Source organism: Callorhinchus milii, unplaced genomic scaffold (genome assembly GCF_018977255.1).
Source record: "Callorhinchus milii isolate IMCB2004 unplaced genomic scaffold, IMCB_Cmil_1.0 Scaffold104, whole genome shotgun sequence".
In the NCBI taxonomy this organism is placed as follows: Eukaryota; Metazoa; Chordata; class Chondrichthyes; order Chimaeriformes; family Callorhinchidae; genus Callorhinchus; species Callorhinchus milii.
In genome coordinates this window covers 26,837-48,975 of record NW_024704845.1, presented here as the reverse complement: position 1 = coordinate 48,975, position 22,139 = coordinate 26,837, and the positions used below count along the sequence as shown (strand labels likewise).

General features: G+C 46.0%; 1 protein-coding gene across 1 annotated transcript; it reads right to left on the bottom strand.

The window, feature by feature from the left end:
- Positions 1-1,506: 1,506 nt before the first annotated feature.
- Positions 1,507-22,139, bottom strand: LOC103172235 (SMC5-SMC6 complex localization factor protein 2-like). The gene is made up of 14 exons (XM_042345810.1): positions 21,880-22,139; positions 21,297-21,464; positions 17,040-17,142; positions 16,264-16,351; positions 15,445-15,586; positions 14,865-14,973; positions 14,163-14,333; positions 13,202-13,299; positions 12,543-12,630; positions 8,574-8,705; positions 7,440-7,517; positions 3,878-3,964; positions 3,299-3,367; positions 1,507-1,981 (listed from the first exon to the last, which is right to left on the bottom strand). Exons 1-14 carry the CDS (start codon positions 22,071-22,073, stop codon positions 1,850-1,852), a joined length of 1,659 nt encoding a protein of 552 aa, XP_042201744.1. The 5' UTR covers positions 22,074-22,139; the 3' UTR covers positions 1,507-1,849.

Genomic DNA, 22,139 nt, shown 5'->3' with positions numbered 1-22,139 from the left:
GGGGCTGGGAGCGGGTCAGGGGGCTGGGAGCGGGTCAGGGGGCTGGGAGCGGGTCAGGGGCTGGGAGCGGGTCAGGGGGCTGGGAGCGGGTCAGGGGGCTGGGAGCGGGTCAGGGGGGGGGGCTGGGAGCGGGTCAGGGGGGGGGGGGGGTCAGGGGGCTGGGAGCGGGTCAGGGGGCTGGGAGCGGGTCAGGGGGCTGGGAGCGGGTCAGGGGGCTGGGAGCGGGTGGATGTGGAGAGGTTGAGGGAAGATAAGTCAGCAGAGGTAGAGCAGGAGGGAGTGAAGTGAAGGCTGAAGTCGCTGAGGATGAAGAGGCGTTCGTAGCAGAGGGAGAGGGAAGATAGGAGGCTGGAGATGTCAGGGAGGAAGGTGGGGGAGGGCTTGGGGGGCAATAGATGAGGAGAATTTTGAGGGAAAGGTTAGTGGTGATAAAGGATACGGTGCTCAAAGGTTCCAGAGGAGTACGGGGATAGGCCGAGCGGGGACCGGGAGCCGAGAGCCACACCGGCAGTTGGGACCGCGGTTTAACGTCACATCCAAAAGATGGCACCTCCCACAATGCAGTGCTTCACCAGCACTGCGTATGGACAGATTTCTTTACAGAATAAGTTTGGAGAGAAACCTTCCTGTAGCTCTCAGCTCTCAGTGATTACACACTCACATCGCAAGCGGCAGACCTGGGCTCAATTCCCTGGCACCAAAATATCAGACAAGTTTCCTTGCTCCACACGCCTGTTTACCAGTAGTAAGTAGGAACCTGGTTGTTAGTTGATTGGCGGATCACTTTTCCGGGGGTAATAATTCCTTCAATTCCTGCTGTGTTTCGCCCACAAATTATACAGTCAATTCACTTTACCATGAAGCACTTTGCGACGTCTTGAAGACCTGATGAGGTGCTATATCAAATGCAAGGATTATTATATTATTTGTAAAGACAGCAGCAACGCACATAGAATTCCCTTCCCTCTGAAAGACACACATTTGAGTTTCAGATGTCAGCACAACATTCACATTTTATATAACAATCTAATTTAAAACTTGACATTAATTTTCTCAATTTTGGCAATAAACTAACATTGCTTCACTATGTTCTCCTTGCCAAAACCTTGGGGTGGTGGTGGGAGACAGACAGACAAGCAGACAGACTACACAATTCAATAATACAAACATTGTCACTTATTTTGCCATTTTGCTTTCATCTGTTATTTTAATGCGAGACGCGAGTTAAACATTCGAGCTTTATGCAGGATATGTGGAGAACCCCATAGCTAGTATGTGCAAACACACAACTTATAATAGCAATTAATTTGTTTTCCACACGAAAAGGTCAATTGAACTGTGCCAGATATTTCTTTCTTGACAGAAAGTGCACAAAGCAAAGCAGAAGTACAGTCAATTCACTTTACCATGAAGCACTGCATGCTGCATTATTTTCAAGTGGAACATTTTAAGCGATTCAATTCTTATTGTATTAAAGTTCAATAAAATGAGAACATTACAAAGAGGAAAAAAGAAGCCAACTTTTATGTACAGCCATAAAATTGATGGTACAAAATATTCCAACACACGCAACTCCAACTATATAAATAAACTCATAATCTCTATTATCACAAAATATTGTTTTTGTAAATATTTTGTTTTTTTGCCAGATTTTTCTGTTAAAATATCAAAACCAGGACTAAACATTAACAGTCTTTAATAGGATGTACTTTCAACTATGTCCAACACCAAATATAAAAGCAGAAAATCCAACTTGATAAACTAGACTTACTAAACTTTTAACAGCTTTACAACTGTGAAAAAAAAATCATATTTGCTTCACTAAGTTATGAACATATTAATCTCTTGGCTATTTTGTGTCTCTCTCTGTGTAGTGTTCTGCCTCCACTGCATTATTGCCGTCTGATGCCTTGAGCTCCTCAACCACAGAGGATTGGGTTATTTCTTCACACACTGGCTCCCAATAATCATGAAGTTTACCCTATAAAAGGAGAAGAATTGGGTTGGATTTCAGTGCAGTAATGCCACAAAAAATCATGGAAAACAATCAATTTTCTGCATTTTTTAAAATATGAAACAAGTTTACTGGGTCTCATTCCCTTTAATAATCTTTACATTTGATATAGCGCCTTATCACATCATTGAGATGTCTCAAAGCACTTCACAGTATATATTGTACAGTGACTATGTATTTCATGGGTGAAATGCAGCAGCCAATTGGCTCACAGGAGGAGCCATGGATTTGAGTGACCAGATTTTATTTGGGGGATTATTGGCCAGAACACTGGGGGAAAGAAACTTTGTTCTCTATTCGTGTAGTGCTATTGGATCTTTCACATGCATCTGAACAGGCAGGTGGGGACCACGGCTTAACGTCTCATCCGAAGGACGGCACCTCAAACAATGCAACACCCACCCCAGCACTGCATTGGAGTGTCAGCTTAGACTATGTGATTCCAAGCATCAATGTGAAGCAAGAGTGTTACTTCACCAGGCTGACACACAAATTTTTAAAACATTTTTCTTCCTCCAAGGTGCTGGATTTTCAGGAGGGTGGGGGCAAGCATATTGCAGTGTAAAAACTATTAAACTATTTTTGTAAACCTTCCACCCTCCTTTCTCTCTCCTGGTGATAATCCTCCATTTATCCTCTATTAGTGACTCGCCAATCAGTGAAAATAACCTCTTCTGATTAAAGAATCATCACAGAACAGGAGACAAGTTGGTCCATTGTAAATCTGATGATTTACTCCATCCAAAATATTTTTCTTCCCTCAACCCCTTTTTTATTAGAAATAAATAATCATTAAAACATTAAATCTTTATAGTATTATTAAATAATAAACAATTATAACATTATTATTATGATTAATTATTAAACACCCAATTCATACCAATGAATAAACCATTCTGGCTTGTTAAAATGGTGCGTGGTAAACATTTTTTGAAAAAACTGTTTACTTGGGATGTTTGTAAAGTCACTGCTCAGGCAATTTTCCTTTGCATCACTCTCCGAGTTTCAAAGGCTCAGATAAAAGTGAATGGGAAAAGAGCAGGGAATTGTCATTTGAATGGAAAGCTCACATGGATAAGCAAGTACCATCAACATAGGCTCAATGTGAACTTTCCTGTGGTCTCTCATATTCCTCCTCTTCAAATGTTAGTGACTTGTGGCAAGTGTGAGAGAAAGCTGCTTCTTCTGACTCTGCACTAACTCTTCCAGTGTCAGCCCACCCGACACCCCCTTACCAACTCCGTTATTATACCCAAAAGCCTGGGTATAATAATGTCATATTACCTGTAGAGGCCGTGATCGCTGCAACAACTCTTGCCATTTTACATACGTTCTTGCTTCTAAATCCTTTACCTGTTCAAAAAGACAAAATGTGGATTAAAAAAAATGATAAAATCAAAGAATAATTCATCACATAAGGATGGCATTTGACCCCCTGAACCCACCCTCTGTTTGGTTCCATTTCCTGCCTTTTCCCCTCACCTTTTGGAATTTATTCAGGCATTTATCTAATTTCCTCTTAAAACTCATTATGGATTCTGCTTCCACTACTGTTTTTGGTAGAGTATTCCTCATCCAAATAACTCCCCGTGTAAAGCAACAATTTGCGTTTATATAGCACCCTTCGTGCAGGGTAGTGCCTTGGGGTAACATCTCAGAACTCTTAATGGGAGTACAAAACAATTCTGCTAAACCTGTTATTCTACTACTGAATGCAAACTGGGGAATATAACTGCACAATAATACACTGACTAGCTAGAATAGCACAAGAACTGTACTTGTGACATTAGACTTCAGTTATTTACAGTATATGCTGTTATTGCTGGAATACAAATAACCAGGTTTGCTTAAAACCTCCTGTACCTTGCTTCGGTAAAGCAGTTTGGGGTCCTCTCTTATATCGCACTTGATGTGTTTTTCTATTTGAGTACACAGCTGTATAAGATGATTCTGGAAGAATAAAGCACAGTGTTTACTAGACAGACAATATAAAGGTGAAAAGTGACCATTAGATAAGGACGGAGACCGAGTCATTGTTTACTAAGTGGAATGTAGCGACGCAGGGCACCCATGAGAAGAATATGAAGTGAAACTTTCTGAAACATGCACATGAGCTTGCAGTGGAAAGACAGCCCTTAGTAGTAGATCGTTCCCTTAATGCTATTTATATTCCACCCCAGCTTCAACCAGTTTTGATTTTTGAACAGTAACAAAAACAATATTATAAATTGTAATGATATAAATTATAATGATAGGAATGTTCAGGACCAAAATGAGCAATGAAGTCCAAAGCTTTCAAATAAAATTAATAAGTAATTCAACACTCATACCCCTCAGTAGATTTGCTCAACAAATACCCTTCTAATACCCTCCTGAATTTGCTGGCAATTTGCCCTCATCACCTCCCTGGGTTGCTCATTCCACATCTTCAATGCACTCTCTATAAAGTAAATCTAAACCAACCTGTTCACCAGGCTCCTGCAAAGCTTGAGGTTGCAGAGATACAGGGTGTCCACAAAATTCTGTTACCCCCATGTTCACTAAACAGTGATATGAGATGATGGAGGAGGTGAAACAATCTGTCACAGATACATTTCCCCTCCTCACTCCAACCAAGTTACAGAAGATGTGGCACTGAACACTGTGACCGATCATTATCTGCCATGAAAATGATGGCACTCGCTCTCTCATTCACATCGATCCCGTTTCGGAGAGGGTGGATGAAGGTAGTGCAGTTGATGTAGTTTATATGAATGTAAGCAAAACAGAAGTATTAAAGGGACAGTGGCAGCTGATACAGAACTGTCTGGGGACAGAGAGAGTGGTGGTGAACGGTTGTTTTTCTGACTGGAGGGAAGTTGCAGTGGTGTCCCCCAGGGATCGGTATTGGGACCACTGCTGTTTGTGATCTATATAAATGTCCTGGACTTGGGTACAGGGAGGACAATCTCCAAGTTTGCAGATGATACTAAACTGGGAAAACTAGCAAACAGTGAGGAGGATAGTAGCAGATCTCAAGGGGACATAGACAGACCGGTAACACGGGCAGACACGGGGCAGATGAAGTTTAATGTGGAGAAATACAAAGTGATGCATTTTGGGGGGAAGAATGAGGAGAGGCAATAAAAGCTGATGGTACAATCTTAAAGGGGGTGAAGGGACAGAGAGACCTGGGGGTCAGATAATAAATCTTTGAAGGTGGCCGGACAGGCAGATACAGCTGTTAAAAAAGCCTACGGGATACTATTCTTCATAAATAGGGGCATAGAGTACAACAGGTAGGAAGTTATGATGAACCTTTATATAAAACACTGGTTAGGCGTCAGCGAGAGACGGGGTTCAGTTCTGGGTCCCACACTTTAGGAAGGATGTCAAGGCATTGGAGAGGTGGGTCAATAACCAAAGGACACAAATTTAAAATAGTTGTTAAAAGAAACAGAGGGGAGGTGAGGAGAAATGTCTTCACACAGCGAGTTGTTTGGATCTGGAAAGTATTGCCTGAAAGGCTGGTGGAAGCTAATTCGCTAACAGCTTTTGAGAGAGAAGCAGATAATTATTTGGGGAGGACAAGTTTGCAGGGCTATGGGGAGAGCGCGGAGGAGTGGGGTTGATCAGGGCTATGGGGAGAGAGTGGGGGAGTGGGGTTGATCAGGGCTGTGGGGAGAGAGTGGGGGAGTGGGGTTGATCAGGGCTATAGGGAGAGAGTGGGGGAGTGGGGTTGATCAGGGCTATGGGGAGAGAGCGGGGGAGTGGGGTTGATCAGGGCTGTGGGGGGAGAGCGGGGGAGTGGGGTTGATCAGGGCTATGGGGAGAGAGTGGGGTTGATCAGGGCTGTGGGGAGAGAGCGGGGGAGTGGGGTTGATCAGGGCTATGGGGAGAGAGAGAGAGTGAGAGTGGGGTTGATCAGGTCCATGGGGAGAGAGTGGGGGAGTGGAGTTGATCAGGGCTGTGGGGAGAGAGCGGGGGAGTGGGGATGATCAGGGCTATGGGGATAGCGCGGGGGAGTGGGGTTGATCAGGGCTATGGGGGGAGAGTGGGGGAAGTGGGGTTGATCAGGGCTATGGGGGGAGAGTTGGGTTGATCAGGGCTATGGGGGGAGAGTGCGGGGGATGGGGTTGATTTGGAAGCTCTTTTCAGAGAGCCGCACATACACGATGGGCCGAATGGCCTCCTTCTGTGCTGTAGGATTGTATGATCCTCTGGCTTATATTGCCTCGCCTCATTCTTCCTCCCAAAATGCATCACTTTGCATTTCTCCACAGTTAAGCACTTGTACTGAATACAATCAAATACTTCTAATTACAATTGTTATCATTCTTCACGTGTTTCAGTTTGGTCAATGCACTGTGGACACCCTGTACACAATAATATTTGCATTTGTTATAACAACTTATCACATCTTTGACATGTCTCAAAGCGCTTGAATATACTGTAAAGTGAACTGACTGTATATTTTGTGGGTGATAGGAAACATACATCTGAAAACAACAACAACAACAAAATTACATTTGTATAGCTCCTTTCATGCTGGGAGGAGTGAGGCAGAGGGACTGCGGGATGGAGTTCCAAAGGATGGGGGTAGAGTGGCAGAAGGCGAGTGAAGCAGGCCGGAGCCCACTGAGCGGAGGGAGCGAGCAGGATAGTAGGGGGTTAGGAGGTGGCAGAGGTCGGGGGGGACAAGGCCACGGAGGGCTTTGAAGGTGAGGACCAGGATCTTCATAATAATAATAATAATAATAATCCTTGCATTTGATGTAGCGCTTTTCATGTCAGGAGGACGTCCCAAAGCGCTTCACAGAACACACTGTAAAGTGAATTGACTGTATATTTGTGGGCAAACGCGGCAGCCAATTGCGCACAGCAATGTCCCACAAACAGACGTAGATTGAAAATGACCAATTTATTATTGTTTTTGGTTTTGGAGGGATTATTATTAGGCTCTGTGTGGAGTAAGGAAACTTGCCCAAGGTTTCGCCCTCTGCCTGGAATTGAACGCAGGTCTCTCACTTGCAAAGCGAGTGCTCTAACCACTGAGCTACAGGACTCCACTCTTGAACTTGAACTCAGATACTCTTGAACTGTATCCTCTGTGTGATGGGAAGCCAGCAGAGTTGGGCGATAGGGTCATGGAGCCTGGTGCAGGAGAGGACACGGGCTGCAGAGTTCTGGATGGGCTGCAGAGTTCTGGATGATCTGCAGCCCGTGTCAGGGAGTTTGCATAGTCGAGCCTCGATGAAATTAAGGCATGTGTGAGGGTTTCGGCGGCCTGCAGGGTGACACCCACATTTATCATGTAAGCAGTTTCATTGATTGCAATGAGGATTAGGCTGCACAAACCTGTTTTTATACCTTACTTTAAACTGTTAAAAACAAAACCTTTATCCATCATCAGCAGTATTTTTTCCTCCTCAGAGTTGAGACTTACCCGCTGGCAGGAAGGAATATGATCCATATGCATAACTTCATTTGCTAATATGAGAAGGTTGTAGCAGAGGTAGTATGCCTGGTAAATAAAATAAAAGCACTATTCAATTGGCCTGTAAACCCTTTAGTGTCACTGTGGTTTTTTTGTAAATAAAATGTACATGTTCAAAACTAGCTTTCATTTGCAATTTCTGGTGGCGAACAACTCAAATGGCTTTCCTCAGCTGAATCTCTTTTGTGATGATACAATCAAGGACTTTTTTGGCCCACCTCAAGAACCTTCCTCTTTGACTGCGCCTTCGGTCACCCTCCTTCCCCACCCTCCCTTCCCTTACCATTCTTGATCCCAACCCCCAGCTTGGATGGAAATCCTTGACTGTCCAGCACCTTAGGACATCCTCCCGATGTGAAAGGTGCCATGTAAATGTCATTTGTTGTTAATAATAATAATAATAATAATCCTTGCATTTGATATAGCGCTTTTCACGTCGGGAGGACGTCCCAAAGCGCTTCACAGAACACACTGTAAAGTGAATTGACTGTATATTTGTGGGCGAACGCGGCAGCCAATTGCGCACAGCAATGTCCCACAAACAGTCGTTGATTGAAAATGACCAATTTATTATTGTTTTTGGTTTTGGAGGGATTATTATTAGGCTCTCTGTGGAGTAAGGAAACTTGCCCAAGGTTTCGCCCTGTCTGGAATTGAACTCAGGTCTCTCGCTTGCAAAGCGAGTGCTCTAACCACTGAGCTACAGGACTCCGTTGTTGTTCTCAACTGGCTGACAACTAATCCAGCCACGCTGCTTGAGCAATGGCACAAGTAACTACCCTCAGGGGAAAGCTGATTTTATTGAATAACTTGGATGAGAGGGAAAAAAAATTGAAACAATTGTGAAAAATAAATTGAAAATTAGTTTAGGTTGCAGCGTTGAGTCATTTGAAAGGATACATAGGATAGATAGATCTCAATGGCCTTCCGTAAATAAAATACAATAAAGCTTTTTTTTAAAAATGAGACGTTGCTAAGTCAGCGACTCAACAGACACACCAGAAGGGACAAAGACGAGTTTAAAAAAATCAAAGCAGCTCAAATCCCAAGTGAAAGATACAACCAACCAATTTGAGGGATTACCTGCTGATCAGGCTCTGTAGGCATAGTTTGTTCTTTTTGTGGTGCCTGCTGTTCAGATTGAACATTTGCTTCCAAAGTTTTTAATAGAGACGATGGTTTCATCTGGTACATGAACTGGCCAAGTTGAGCGATCTGGAGGGAGAAGAAACAAACACCCAAATATTACTTGACAATTCCTCCCACCCTTTGTAAATCCCTCCTCGGGGCTGTTTAAAGGAACAGATTCCCAAGCAGTCGCCTACCATTCACACCATCTCTGGCCACCTCTCATTCTTGGTGCACTCGCCTTGCTAGCGAGAGGGTTTGGGTTTGAGGTGCAAAACCTTAAAGCAAATTTCCTTACTCCACATGGTTCTGTTCACCTAGCAGTAAATAGGGACCCGGTTAATCGATTGGGTAATAATCCCTCCAAAAAAATGATAATAAAAATCTGGTCACTCAATCCACGACTGTTTGTGGGACGCTGCTCTGCAAAATTGGCTGCCACGTTTCACCACAAAATACACAGTCAATCCACTTTGTAATATATTCTGTGAAGCGCTTTGAGGCTTTTCAACGACGTGATAAGGCGCTATATCAAATGCAAAGATTATTATAATAATCATGTGCTGCATTATAAAATTCCTTGAATTTGATACAGCAACTTGACACATCTTCTAGACGTCTCGAAGCACCATCAGCAACACTTCCTAACAGCAACAAAACACAAAATACTGCAGATGCTGGAAATCTGAAAACAAAAATAGAAGTCGCTGGGAACATTCAGGAGGCAGCAAGATTCATCTCCGCCTTTTGTTTTTACATCATTAACACCTCTTTAACTCATCATCCCCTGCCTGTCTTCCTTGCCCTGTCTCCCCTCTCACTGTTAGCCCTTAAAAGCTTCTCCCTCCCAACATGCCCCAGTTCTGATGAAGGATCCTGGACCCGAAACGTCGACTCACTTTCCTTTCTCCATAGATGCTGCCTGACCTGCTGATTGTTCCCAACGACTTCTGTTTTTGCTTCCTAACAGCAAGTCTGAATGGTTCATTCATTGGTATGAATCAATAACAACTTGTATATAGCACCCCTCATGTTGTGCAAACACTGGATTGTCCAGCACCTTAGGATGTACTCACGTCTTGAAAGGGGCTACATACACATAATTTTGTTAAGACTGGGTATTACAGTCCTTGTCTGTTTGCTTTTTGCGAGACAGTCATAGGGCTGTTCAGTATAGAATCCATGACTGAGAAAGCTCCTCTAGTCTTATCAGTTGGTAAGAAGGTAAAAAGACGTGTGTGTGGAGTAAGGAAACTTGCCTACGGTTCACCAGCCCGAGAATTGAACCCAAGTCCTCTCATTTGCGAGGGAATGCTCTAACCAATACACTACAGAACTGCATATGAAAGGATGAGTACAGTATTCTACACAGGTCCTTGAGAGCCACTCCCTCCCAGCTTTGCTCTTTCCTCTCCTCTCACTCCCTCCATGAACTCTTCCAATCGGGTTTCCGTGAGGCCCACAGCACGGAAACCGCTCTGGTCAAGGTCACAAACGACATCCTGACCATGTGTGACCAGGGCTCCCTCTGCCTTCTCATCCTCTCCACCGCCTTTTAACACCGTGGACTACTCAATCCTTCTCCACCGCCTCTCCTCCCACCTCAACCTTCAAGGTTCTGTCCTTGACTGGTTCAGGTCTTACCTCCAATTCGTCATGGCAAACGGTTTCTCCTCCAGCCCCCGCACTGTTTCGTGTGGTGTTCCTCAGGGCTCTGTCCTCGGTCCCCTCCTCTTCACCCTCTACATGCTCCCCCTTGGTGACATCATCCGCAGACATGGGGTAAATTTCTACATATATGGGGATGACACCCAACTCTATCTCTCTGTCTCCACCCTGAACCCCAGGACACTGGCGTCCTAACCGACTGTCTGTCCGACATCAACAACAACAACAAGATTCCATTTATAAAGCGCCTTTCACGTCAGGAGGACGTCCCAAGGCGCTGCACAGTTGGGTCATGACCCGAGCAGTGGGGAAATGGTCAGGGTGAGGGGAGGGAGCGAGGAGGGGGGAAATGGTGAGGGGAGGGATGGGAGGGAGCGAGAAGGGGAAGAGAGTCGAGAGGGGAGCTGAAGGCTCGGTCAAAGAGAAAGGTTTTGAGACCGGCCTTGAAGGAGGAGAGGGAGGAGGCAAGGCGAAGGCACTGGGGGATAGAGTTCCAGAGCCTCGGGGCTGAGAGGCTGAAGGCCCGGCCACCGATGGTAGGGCGGTTGGGGCGGGGGACGTGGAGCAGACCGGAGCCAGAGGAACGTAGGTAGGGGGATAGTAGGTTGGAGAGGTAGGAGGGGGCAAGGCCGTGAATGGCCTTGTAGGTGAGGATGAGGATCTTGAAATCAATCCTCTGGGGATGGGGAGCCAGTGGAGGCGAGCGAGGGTGGGAGTGATGTGGTCCCGAAGCCGGGTGCGGGACAGTACACGAGCTGCAGAGTTCTGAATGACCTGCAGCTTGTGGAGGGAGGTGGCGGGAAGGCCGGCGAGGAGAGAGTTCCCATAGTCCAGCCTTGAGGTCCTGGACGAGGGACAACCTTCTCCAACTGAACGTCAGCAAGACCGAGGCCCTCCTGATTGGCTGGCGCCAGTGTCTCTGTACCTCGAGCACTGACAGCATCACCATCTATGGTTGCACACTCCACCTTGTTAAGCCAATCCGGAACCTTGGGGTCTTGTTCAGCCTTCAACTATCCTTTCTGTCTCATATCTGTGCCATGACCCGCTCTGCCTTCGCCACCCCCGCGCTGGCAGCATTAGCATCCATGGCTGCACTCTCAACCTCACTGAGCCAGTCAGGAACCTGGGTGTCTTGTTTGACCCTGTTGTCCACAGTTGTCCTTTCTCTCCCACATCCGCGCAATGACCGGCACTGCCTACCACCATCTCTGCAACATTGCCAGACTCCACCACTGCCTCACCCCTCAGGCTGCCGAAACCCTCACCTACGCATTAATAATCCTATAATAATAATCCTTGCATTTGATAGCGCTTTTCACGTCGGGAGGACGTCCCAAAGCGCTTCACAGAACACAATGTAAAGTGAATTGACTGTATATTTGTGGGCGAACGCGGCAGCCAATTGCGCACAGCAATGTCTCACAAACAGTCGTAGATTGAAAATGACCAATTTATTATTGTTTTGGTTTTGGAGGGATTATTATTAGACGTGTGGAGTAAGGAAACTTGCCCAAGGTTTCGCCCTGTCTGGAATTGAACTCAGGTCTCTCTCTTGCAAGGCAAGTGCTCTAACCACTGAGCTACAGGACTCCACATTCTTCACATCAAGGCTCGACTACAGGGACTCCCTCTTCATCAGCCTTCCCAACTCTTTTTTTCACAAGCTGCAGATCATCCAAAACTCTGCAGCTCGTGTACTCTCACGCACCAGGCTCCATGACCCCATCACTCCCACCCTCGCCCGACTCCACTGGCTCCCTATCCCCCAAAGGATCGAGTTCAAGATCCTTGTCCTCACTTTCAAGGCCATCCATAGCCTTGCGCCCTCCTACCTCTCTGACCTGCTGACTCCCTACCCACCTGCCCCTTCCCTCCGTTCAGCGGGCTCCAACCTGCTCCATGTCTTCCACCCGACCTACCATCAGTGGCCGAGCTTTCAGCCTCTCTGCCCCCACATTCAGGAACTCCCATCACAGTCCCTTCACCTCGCTTCCTCCCTTGCCTCCTTCCAAGCCGGTCTCACACCCTCCTCTTCGATCGTGCTTTCAGTCACCCTCCCACCTCTCTGCCTTTCCTCACCCCTACCCCACCCCCCCCATGCTCGAGTCCTGACCCGACTGTCCAGCGCCTTGGGACGTCCTCCTGACGTGAAAGGCACTCTATAAATGTAATTTTGTTGTTGCTGAAAGCTGACGGGTTTGCAAATGTGCATTACAAAGATTCCAGATATCACTGTCTTGCTGGATCTCATACCTTCATGTCTGGGTCCTTCGGCATACAAATGCCTTCCTTGTTTAAAAGTTTTGAAATGATCACCAGGCTGAGATGTCTTCGTAGTTGTCTATAAAAAAATACAAATTGGTCCATTATTGCAGAATGCTGTGCCAGAAAACTCGAGGGAAAAATAGGAGGCTAAATGGCAAACAATTCAAGCAAAGCATGTGAGTGACGAATGTATGATTAATTCTTATAAACCAGCTTGATAGACTTTGTGGGGGGGGGGGGGGGCGGCAGCCGGGTGTCGTGCGGAAGAGTATCCATGCCATCACCACATGCGGAAACCCATCACCATGTTTAAAAGCCCTCCAGGACGCTACCCTGCGTAAAGGGCATTATATAAATGCAAATTGTTGTTGTAAGAGTATCCAAATCAAACTGAGATTTCCACGCATCCCGTCTGCACATGGAGATTCCACAGATAGATTGTTGGAATGGAATGCACTCTCTCTCTCTGGTGGATTGCAATAGAGTGTCAACTAGACTGAGAGTTCAAAGTCCTGATGTGGGACTTGAACCCACAACCTTCTGACTCAGAGGCAAAAGTGGTTCCAAGTTAGCAAGATTGATAATACACTTACATATAACGAATACTTAAATAACTAGTGATTTCCACATGTAATGGTGAACATTACCTCCCCCGTGTCGAACCATCTGGGATCAACTGAACCAGGTACGAAAGATTATGATGATGTTCTGATAAGTTACTGAGGATTGTACAGAGTTCAAACATCTGTTGATAAAAGCAAATAGCTTATTAATTTCTGCATGCAGACAGCATTTACAAGCAATCATAATTAGAAAGGGAACATTAGCTATAAAATACACTATGGGCTATATCTAGCATTTTGCAGAAATGACAATATTGTTCTATAATTCAAAAAAAGGAATGCAGGTCAAATAAATTCTAGAGCAAGTTATGATCTAAACTGATTTTGCTATTGTTTTATATATATACACATATATAAAAAGCACTTCCTCCCAATATCCAAGGAATGAACAGGGTGCTATTGCTGGCAGCATGTTCTGGTGCCTTGAAACTACGACCACAGAATGCAAGAAGGGCAATTTCTACCCTATAAGTGGTTTCAACAAATCATAAGTGGTTCTTATTCTGCTTGCAGTCAAGCTACATGAGATCTCCGTGTTTGGGTTAGTGTTTCTCGTGTTAATGGATGTTGGAAATTCTTTTAACCCTAAAATCATAGAATCATATAATGTTGCAGTTTGTAACCTGTTACAAGTCTCTTCATTAGGGGAATTGCTGGACATTCAGTGAATCTTCAAATCAGTTTCTCGTGTCTCAGAATTTTACATCTTTTCTCCCTTGACACCAAAAACCACTCCTGGTTTTGCATGTTCATAGAATCATAGAATCCTACATCACATTCGGCCGATCGTGCCTGGGCCAGCTCTTTGAAAGAGCTATCCAATTCATCCCACTCCCCCACTCTTTCCCTTGCAATTTTTTTACTTTCATAAATATCTAATTCTCTTTTAAAAGTTATTTTTGAATCTAGATAATATTTTTCCACTTTCTGGCATTATTTACATTTTCACCAATTAAACAATGTTGGTCACTCTAAAACATCTTACCTGCACATTCCATTCTCTAATATTGCTGAGAAGATTGTTCAGCAAACACTGAAAGTCTTTATTAGGAGTCATGTCTTGTTCAAGGCTGATTCTGCCTCCCAGACTGATCAGCAACACTAACTCTTTATCAGAGTACACTTCAGGATACATGGAGGTACACAGCAGCAGAAACTAGAGGGATAATAAACATTTAAACTTACTTAAAAACTTGCAAGCGATTCAAACTCTTTCTACGAGCAAACTATGCAAGGTTAAATATTTAACAGATGCAATCCATAAATTATAGCTGCAGAGAAGGACAATCTCTCATGTTCTCATCCTTAGTCAAAAGATTTAAGATGATGCAGAATTTGGCAATATTCTTAAATTCAGTATTAATTTGGAACTCGGGTTATTTGATATACAGTCAATTCACTTTACAGTATATTCTGCAAAGTGTCTTCAGATGTCTCAACGGCATATTATATGCAAGGATTATTATTATAAAAACAGCTTCTAAATTAAGGAACAAACTTTGGAATTTTAAATTTTGAGACAATGGTTTTAAGGCAAAGAGCCGGAAGAATTCTGGTAGATTGTTCATTACAGTAGCATTTATGGCCCCAGAATTTTACTACAATCTAGACTTTGACTTGTATGTATCGCCACTAATCATGAGTGGTTCTGGAAACTCCCCCATGAACATACAAGAGATAATTATACCTTAACTACATTTGTTATGTTGTATTCTGGCAGAGAAGTGAAGATGGGCTCTCTCTGAGGTGTGACTAGATGGTCCTCCAGATGATTCTCATTGCTGTGCTGCCTGGATCTAATGAGAGAAACAAAGAAGCAAGCAGTTTTAACTATTAATAGCCACAAAGACAATTACTTTGAGTTTATTTTGTAAACTGTGAAGGCAATGCTGCTTTACAGGCATTGATTTTCAGGGATAGAAAACCATCAGCAGAAACTGAGTGGAGAGAGCTGATAGCATTTAGTTTCCAGATAGGAAGGGAAAAAAAAACTCTAAAGAAAAACACTGGGTCTGTCTCTATCAGAAACAGCAGGTCTTAAATCCTTTGCCCATTTCTATTATAGCTTTGAACTTGCATAAATGGTTGTTGCTTCAACAATGCAACATCCATTATGAAGGTGATGTTACCCAGTATATTGTGGGTCCACAGTGCACCATCACTATGAATAGACCAGAAAAATACAGAGGCATTCAATAACCTTATATATGTAAAATTGGGTTCTGATAAAATAGCTCATACAACGAATGAGATAGTTCCTAACTTACATTATATCCTGTTCCGTGAAGTCTGGCTGAAGGTGTGACAGTGGAAACAAAGCATGAAACGGTGCTCCTAAATTCATAAAAACAGCAACTATATCCAGGAGACTGGGAGTCCAAACCTTGAACTTACTTGCGCCATTCTTATCTGCAAGATAAGTTAGGAAAATTGCCATTAGAAACCGTCTGGCACAGGTATTCTGTTTGGTAGGTTATGGATTACAGTAGTATCTTTACACCAGAATACAACTTTACTAGAAAAGTAATCTAGTCCTTGCCTTTTAAAGGCTTCATTCACCAAAGAAGTACACTTTGCAGTAAAATTCTATGAAGTGCTTTGAAATGCCTCAGCAACTTGCAACAATTATTTTTGTTACATACTCAATTGAATGCAAACAGGCTTTCCTTCCAGTATCATTAGACGATAACAATTCACGGTCCACGCCTTGGGACATCCTCCTGACGTGAAAGCTACAATATAAATTCAATTTGTTTTTGTTGTTAGACATCACCAAAACATCATGAAACACCAACGGGAACTTCAGCCCATGAGGGATAAGTTTTGGGGTTCACAGAGGTCATGTTTGTAACAGTTTTCACAAAGTTGCCTTGCAAATGCTCCCTGAAGATTTTTGAAAGATTAAGAACTACTGTAATTTTACACACAAATTAGCTGTGACAAGCTTCCACAATTCTGTCTCTTCTTCAACTCTGCTCTACAGTTTTAAAGTAGAAAGCAGCAATGGGTGAACTTCAGCGTGCTCAGTTTAATGTTGAAATTCCTCAGCAGGGTAGCAAGCAAGAACACTGAAGTTATATACTGACCTATTTTATTGGTGGTATTTGTGCAGATACCCCAAAGTGCTTTGAAAATGTGCATTGAAACAACGTAATCCGAATGAACAGTCATCATCTGTAAAACAAATAAAGGTAACATTTTGTTAGTTATTCAATGGAGCAGAACTACAACGGAAATCAATGGTGATAGTGTACCATAACCCTATCACGGGTCCACAGGGCACCAACTTATTACTAAATCAGGGAAATGTGTTTATTTAGCTTAGGCCAACAAAATGCCAGCACTGTGTTGACTACTTCATATTGTCTATTTTATCAAAGATTTCTACCGCATGTGAAGACACACCCAATCTAAATGTAGTATTTGAAAAATCTCTCAGTGGCTTCTATTTTTTAAGCATTCACTCTGTGCACATGAACACTTGATGTTCCTGCAATCCCAGTGCAGTACTATTCTAACACACTTGCTGGGACCATAAAATCCCAACGAGGGCAATCAACAATCTGTGCTTCCCCATTCACTGCTCATCAATGCAGACAGACAAAATACCATTGGCTTGGTCATCAGGTGGATGCCATTACTTGGTCATCAGATGGATGCAAGCTGTGCACGTGTGCAGAAAGCCACCAGTTTCACAAACACAAACCAAATCTACCACTGCTTGGTTGTGCACTGTCACGTTTACAAGCAGGTTAGGCTGCAGATCATCATTTCCTGTGGCATGCACAGAATGGAAGGCAGCCATGGGTCCATAGGACACCAACTTATAAGCGAACCTACGTTATAACGGGTTCTTACTCACCTTAAACAGTAACTCCCAAACTGGCTGGGGACATGGTGAAGAAGCATAGGTTTGGCTTACCACCCCGTTGGTGAACAAAAGTTCCAGATGGCTGCTCCCAGGGCTGACAAAACAAAAATGAAGACAATGTTAAATAAAAGGAAAGAAATCTTATCTTTGCATCTTCTTTTGACACCGCAATTACTGTCGCTTTTAATGAATATTTGGAGGCAACAGGCCGCACAAATACTGTGACAGACCAATTTATCTGGAGGATTGTTGGACAGGACACTATCTGACCCACTGTAAGACAACCATATCACAATAACAACAACAACAACAAGATTCCATTTATAAAGCGCCTTTCACGTCAGGAGGACGTCCCAAGGCGCTGCACAGTTGGGTCATGACCCGAGCAAGGGGGGAAATGGTCAGGGTGAGGGGAGGGAAGGGAGGGAGCGAGGAGGGGGGAAATGGTGAGGGGAGGGAAGGGAGGGAGCGAGGAGGGGGGAAATGGTGAGGGGAGGGAAGGGAGGGAGCGAGGAGTGGGAAGAGAGTCGAGAGGGGAGCTGAATGCACGGTCAAAGAGAAAAGTTTTGAGACCGGCCTTGAAGGAGGAAAGGGAGGAAGCGGCGAAGGCACTGGGGGATGGAGTTCCAGAGCCTGGGGGCTGAGAGGCTGAAGGCCCGACCACCGGTTGGGGCGGGGGACGTGGAGCAGACCGGAGCCAGAGGAACGGAGGGTACGGGCAGGTAGGTAGGGGGATAGTAGGTTGGAGAGGTAGGAGGGAGCAAGGCCGTGAATGGCCTTGTAGGTGAGGATGAGGATCTTGAAATCAATCCTCTGGGGGATGGTGAGCCAGTGGAGGCGAGCGAGGGCGAGGGTGGGAGTGATGTGGTCGCGGTGTCTGGTGCGGGACAGTACACGAGCTGCAGAGTTCTGAATGACCTGCAGCTTGTGGAGGGAGGTGGCGGGAAGGCCGGCGAGGAGAGAGTTCCCATAGTCCAGCCTTGAGGTGACAAAGGCGTGAACCAGGGTTTCAGCAGCGTGAGGGGTGAGGTAGTGCCGTAGTCTGGCGATGTTCCGGAGGTGATGGAAGGCGGTGCCAGTTGTGGTGCGGATGTGAGGGAGAAAGGACAGCTCAGGGTCGAGGGGAACCCCGAGGTTCCTGACTGGCTTTGCGAGGTGGAGAGTGCAGCCTTGGATGCTGATGGTGTCAGCGCCTGAGGTGCGGAGGCGCTGACGTGAGCCAATCAGGAGGGCCTCGGTTTTTCGCACGTTGAGCTGAAGAAAGTTGTCTCTCGTCCAGGACTCGATGTCGGACAGGCAGGCTGTCAGGACATCGGTGGTCGTGGAGTTGAGAGTAGAGGAGGAAAGGTAGAGTTGGGTGTCATCCGCATACATGTGGAAGTTAACTCCATGTCTGCGGATGATGTCACCGAGGGGGAGCATATAGAGGGTGAAGAGGAGGGGACCGAGGACAGAGCCCTGAGGGACACCACATGAGACAGTACGGGGGGTGGAGGAGAAGCCATTCGTGGAGACAAAGTGAAGACGGTGAGAAAGGTACGACCTAAACCATTCAAGGACAGTGCCTTGAAGGTTGAGGTGGGAGGACAAGCGGTGGAGTAGGATAGCGTGGTCGACCGTATCGAATGCTGCCGATAGGTCGAGGAGGACGAGGAGACAGAGGGAGCCCTGGTCACAGATGGTCAGGATATCATTGGTGACCTTGACCAGGGCAGTTTCTGTGCTATGGGCAGCACGGAAACCTGACTGAAGGGGTTCGAAAAGAGAATGGGTGGAAAGGAAAGAGCGCAGTTGGGAGGCGACAACTCTTTCCAAGACCTTGGAGAGAAAGGGGAGGTTGGAGATGGGCCGGTAACTTGATAGCTGCGACGCATCAAGGGAGGGTTTTTTCAGGGTGGGCGTGATGGTGGCAGTTTTTAATGGAATGGGGACAGAGCCAGAGGAGAGGGACAGGTTGATGATGTCAGTGATATGTGGGGCAAGAAAGTGGAGCTGGGAGATAAGGAGTGGAGTGGGGATGGGGTCAAGGGAGCAGGTGGTTGGTTTTAGGGATAGGATGAGTTCAGTGACAGAGGGTGGGGAAACGGGTACGAAGGTGTGTAGGGGAGGATGGGTAGGAGTCGGAGTGTGGGAGGGAAGGGGTGGGTGGTGGGTGGAAGTTGGAGGGGAAGTGACCGCGGAGCGGATTCCCTTGATCTTGGATTCAAGGAAATCCAGCATCTCCTCGCAGTGAAGGTTGGAGGAGATGACCTGCGCGGGGTGGCGGGGGGGACGGAGGAGTCGGGTTGTGGTGGAAAACAGTAGCCTGGGGTTGTTCTTCGCCTCCAGGATTATCCTGGAGTAGAAGGACGACTTGGCCGAGGCTAGAGTGGAGCGGTAAATTTTGAGGAGGTCCAGCCAGATTTGTCGGTGGACCGTTAGGCCAGATTTGACACAGGTGCGTTCAGCGGCCCGCACCTGGCTTTTCAGTGAGCGGAGGTGGGTGGTGTACCAGGGGGAGGAGCGGGAGTAGGAGACAGTGCGGGAAGTGATGGGGGCAAGAGTATCGAGTGTGGAGGAGAGGGTATTGTGGAGGAGGGAGAGAGAAGAGGGGTCGGTGAGGGTTGAAGGCCAGAGGGCGGTTGGGGCGGGGGATGTGGTGGGAGGTGTAGCCGGGTGGCGTGGCCTCCGTGAGGGGGAAGGTGTCGCCTGGGGTGAGCCAGGTTACTGTTAATGCCATGATATCAACGTTCTCATCAAGGATGAGATCGTTGATGACCAGGGCCTTGTTGCAGAGGGAGCGGACATTTTGCAGTCCGATGTGGAGGGAGCGGTTGACAGAAGGGTGTGTGGGAGGGGAGGGGGGTCCAGGTTGTGAGGCAGGGGTGGGGGGAATGGGGATGAGGGAGGAGAGGTTGACTCCCCGGGTCTGTGTCCGGGGTGGCTGGCGAGTGTGGTGGGGAATGGGGCAGTCGGTGTGGCTGCTGCTGGACAGCCAACGCCGAGTGCCACGGTGAGCGCGGCGGAGGATTCCCAGGCTGGAGCAGAGGGAGGTTGTGGGAGGGTCAAGTGGGGATAGAAGGCGAGAGGGACGGAGAGAGAGGAGGAGAGAGCGGGAGAGATGCAGAGGGGGGAGGGTTTGGGGGGAGAGAGGAGGGGGGAGGGAGGGAGGGGGTGAGGGGGCTCGGGTCAAAGCGGCAGCCATAGTGCGCACGCGGGGACCGGGAGCGAGCGGTCAGGTGGATGGCATTATCCCGTAGATTGGGGCAGCGAACGTCATTGAGATGTCTCAAAGCGCTTCACAGGATATACCACACACAAAAATTCCCTTCTTTTTCATTAATAGCAGAAGTTTGGTGAAGTGCAGATCTTCCAAATGTTGTGGCAGAAAACGACAACGCCTCATACAGCACAGAAAACGAAGGTCCACAGGCTCTAGAGATCGTAGAAGTTGGTCATCATTTTCAAAGCCCTCCATGGTCTACCTCTGCAACCTCCAAATCCCCTTCCATCCTGCCTGCTCCCTCTGCTCAGCAGGCTCCAGCCTGCTTCACATCCCCCGTCTCGCCTGCCCCACCATTGGTGGGGCGGGCCTTCTGCCACTCTGACCCCACCCTATGGAAGCCCACCCTATGGAGGTCCATCCCGTAGTCCCTCCACCTCACCCCCTCCCTTGCCTCCTTCAAGACCCAGCTCAAGACCGCCCTCTTCGATCACCCTCCATTCCCCACTGCTCACCAAGTCCTCCCGAAAGGCGCTACATAAATGTAATTTTGTTGTTGTTGTACAACCTACAGGTGTGAATTCCAACACGATGAGAATGCTGATCTCAGCTGTGGCAGCAATTGGGGAATTGGCCTGAAGCCAAGTTTCCAACTAGTCACCACGCAGCTACAGTTAGCTGTATCCACTCTCATGTAGTTAGTATAACTGAAACAATTTGAAGGAGATTGCTTTACTGTTGTTCTTAAGAGAATCACAAGATTGGTTTGCATAAAAGCAGCCCTTTGACCCATCCAATCTCATCTTTCCACCACTACCAACAACAAATCACATTTGTATAGTGTCTTTCACATCGGGAGAACCTCCCAAGGTGCTGGGACCAGAGTTGGGGGTTAAGATCAGGAGTTTTTTTTATATATAAAAGAGTCCAGTGTCAAAGCGGATTTTTAAATGAGTCCGTTGTCCTGGCCTAAACCACTCTTCCCAGTAACCTGTTCCAGTAGTTAATTCCTCCAGGATAAAGAATAAAAAGAGCAATTTCCCCACCTGATGAGAGTTCTTTCCAGAAAATTCTGAGGGGTCAATTCAGACCGAGACAAGGTGAGGTTATGTTGATTAAAAAACGCTCCAGACTTCAACAAGTTGAAAATCTTTTCTCCAGGACGCAAGTCGGGTATTCCGTCAGACTTAACTGAGAATTTGCGAAAGAATTCCCTGAACACAAATCAAAACATTAATGGGGAGGTTAATTATGATTTGTTTCTGTGCTGTACAATTATTATTGATTAATTAATTATTTTTTATCAATAATAATTCTGTGATCAGTGCAGCACAATAAGGTCTTATGCTGAGGTTTTCCATTAAACTTTTATTAAAACAAATCTGTAAGAATAAAGAAACCTGCTGTCAACAACAAATTGTATTATATTGCACCCTTCACATCATGGGGACATTCGTGCAACGGTGGGGGCATTGGGTGCCATCACTATTGTATAACCAGCAGACGGCGCTCCACACCACACAGCACATCTACAATCAGATTCATCATGTACAACAGATACCCTCACTTATGCCATATATTATTATTATTATTTATCAAGTGTTGGTTTGCAATTCTGCCATCACTAACCTATGTTCATCTGGAATCGATTCCAAGTCTCCATCCAAACTCTGTTCATCGTCTTCCTCAGTCAGACAACTCAAATTAAGAGTGTCGAATTCATTCTGCAATTTCCTCTTCAACTCGTTCAGCTGCGTCTCCCTCTTACTGAGAAAGTGCAAAATGATCAGCATTTCACTCCACCAGAGATTGCAATTCATCATGAAAAAGTTAAATGTTCTTAAGCAGTATTTGATGGACCAGACACCGCAGGAGGTGGTCACCCCACC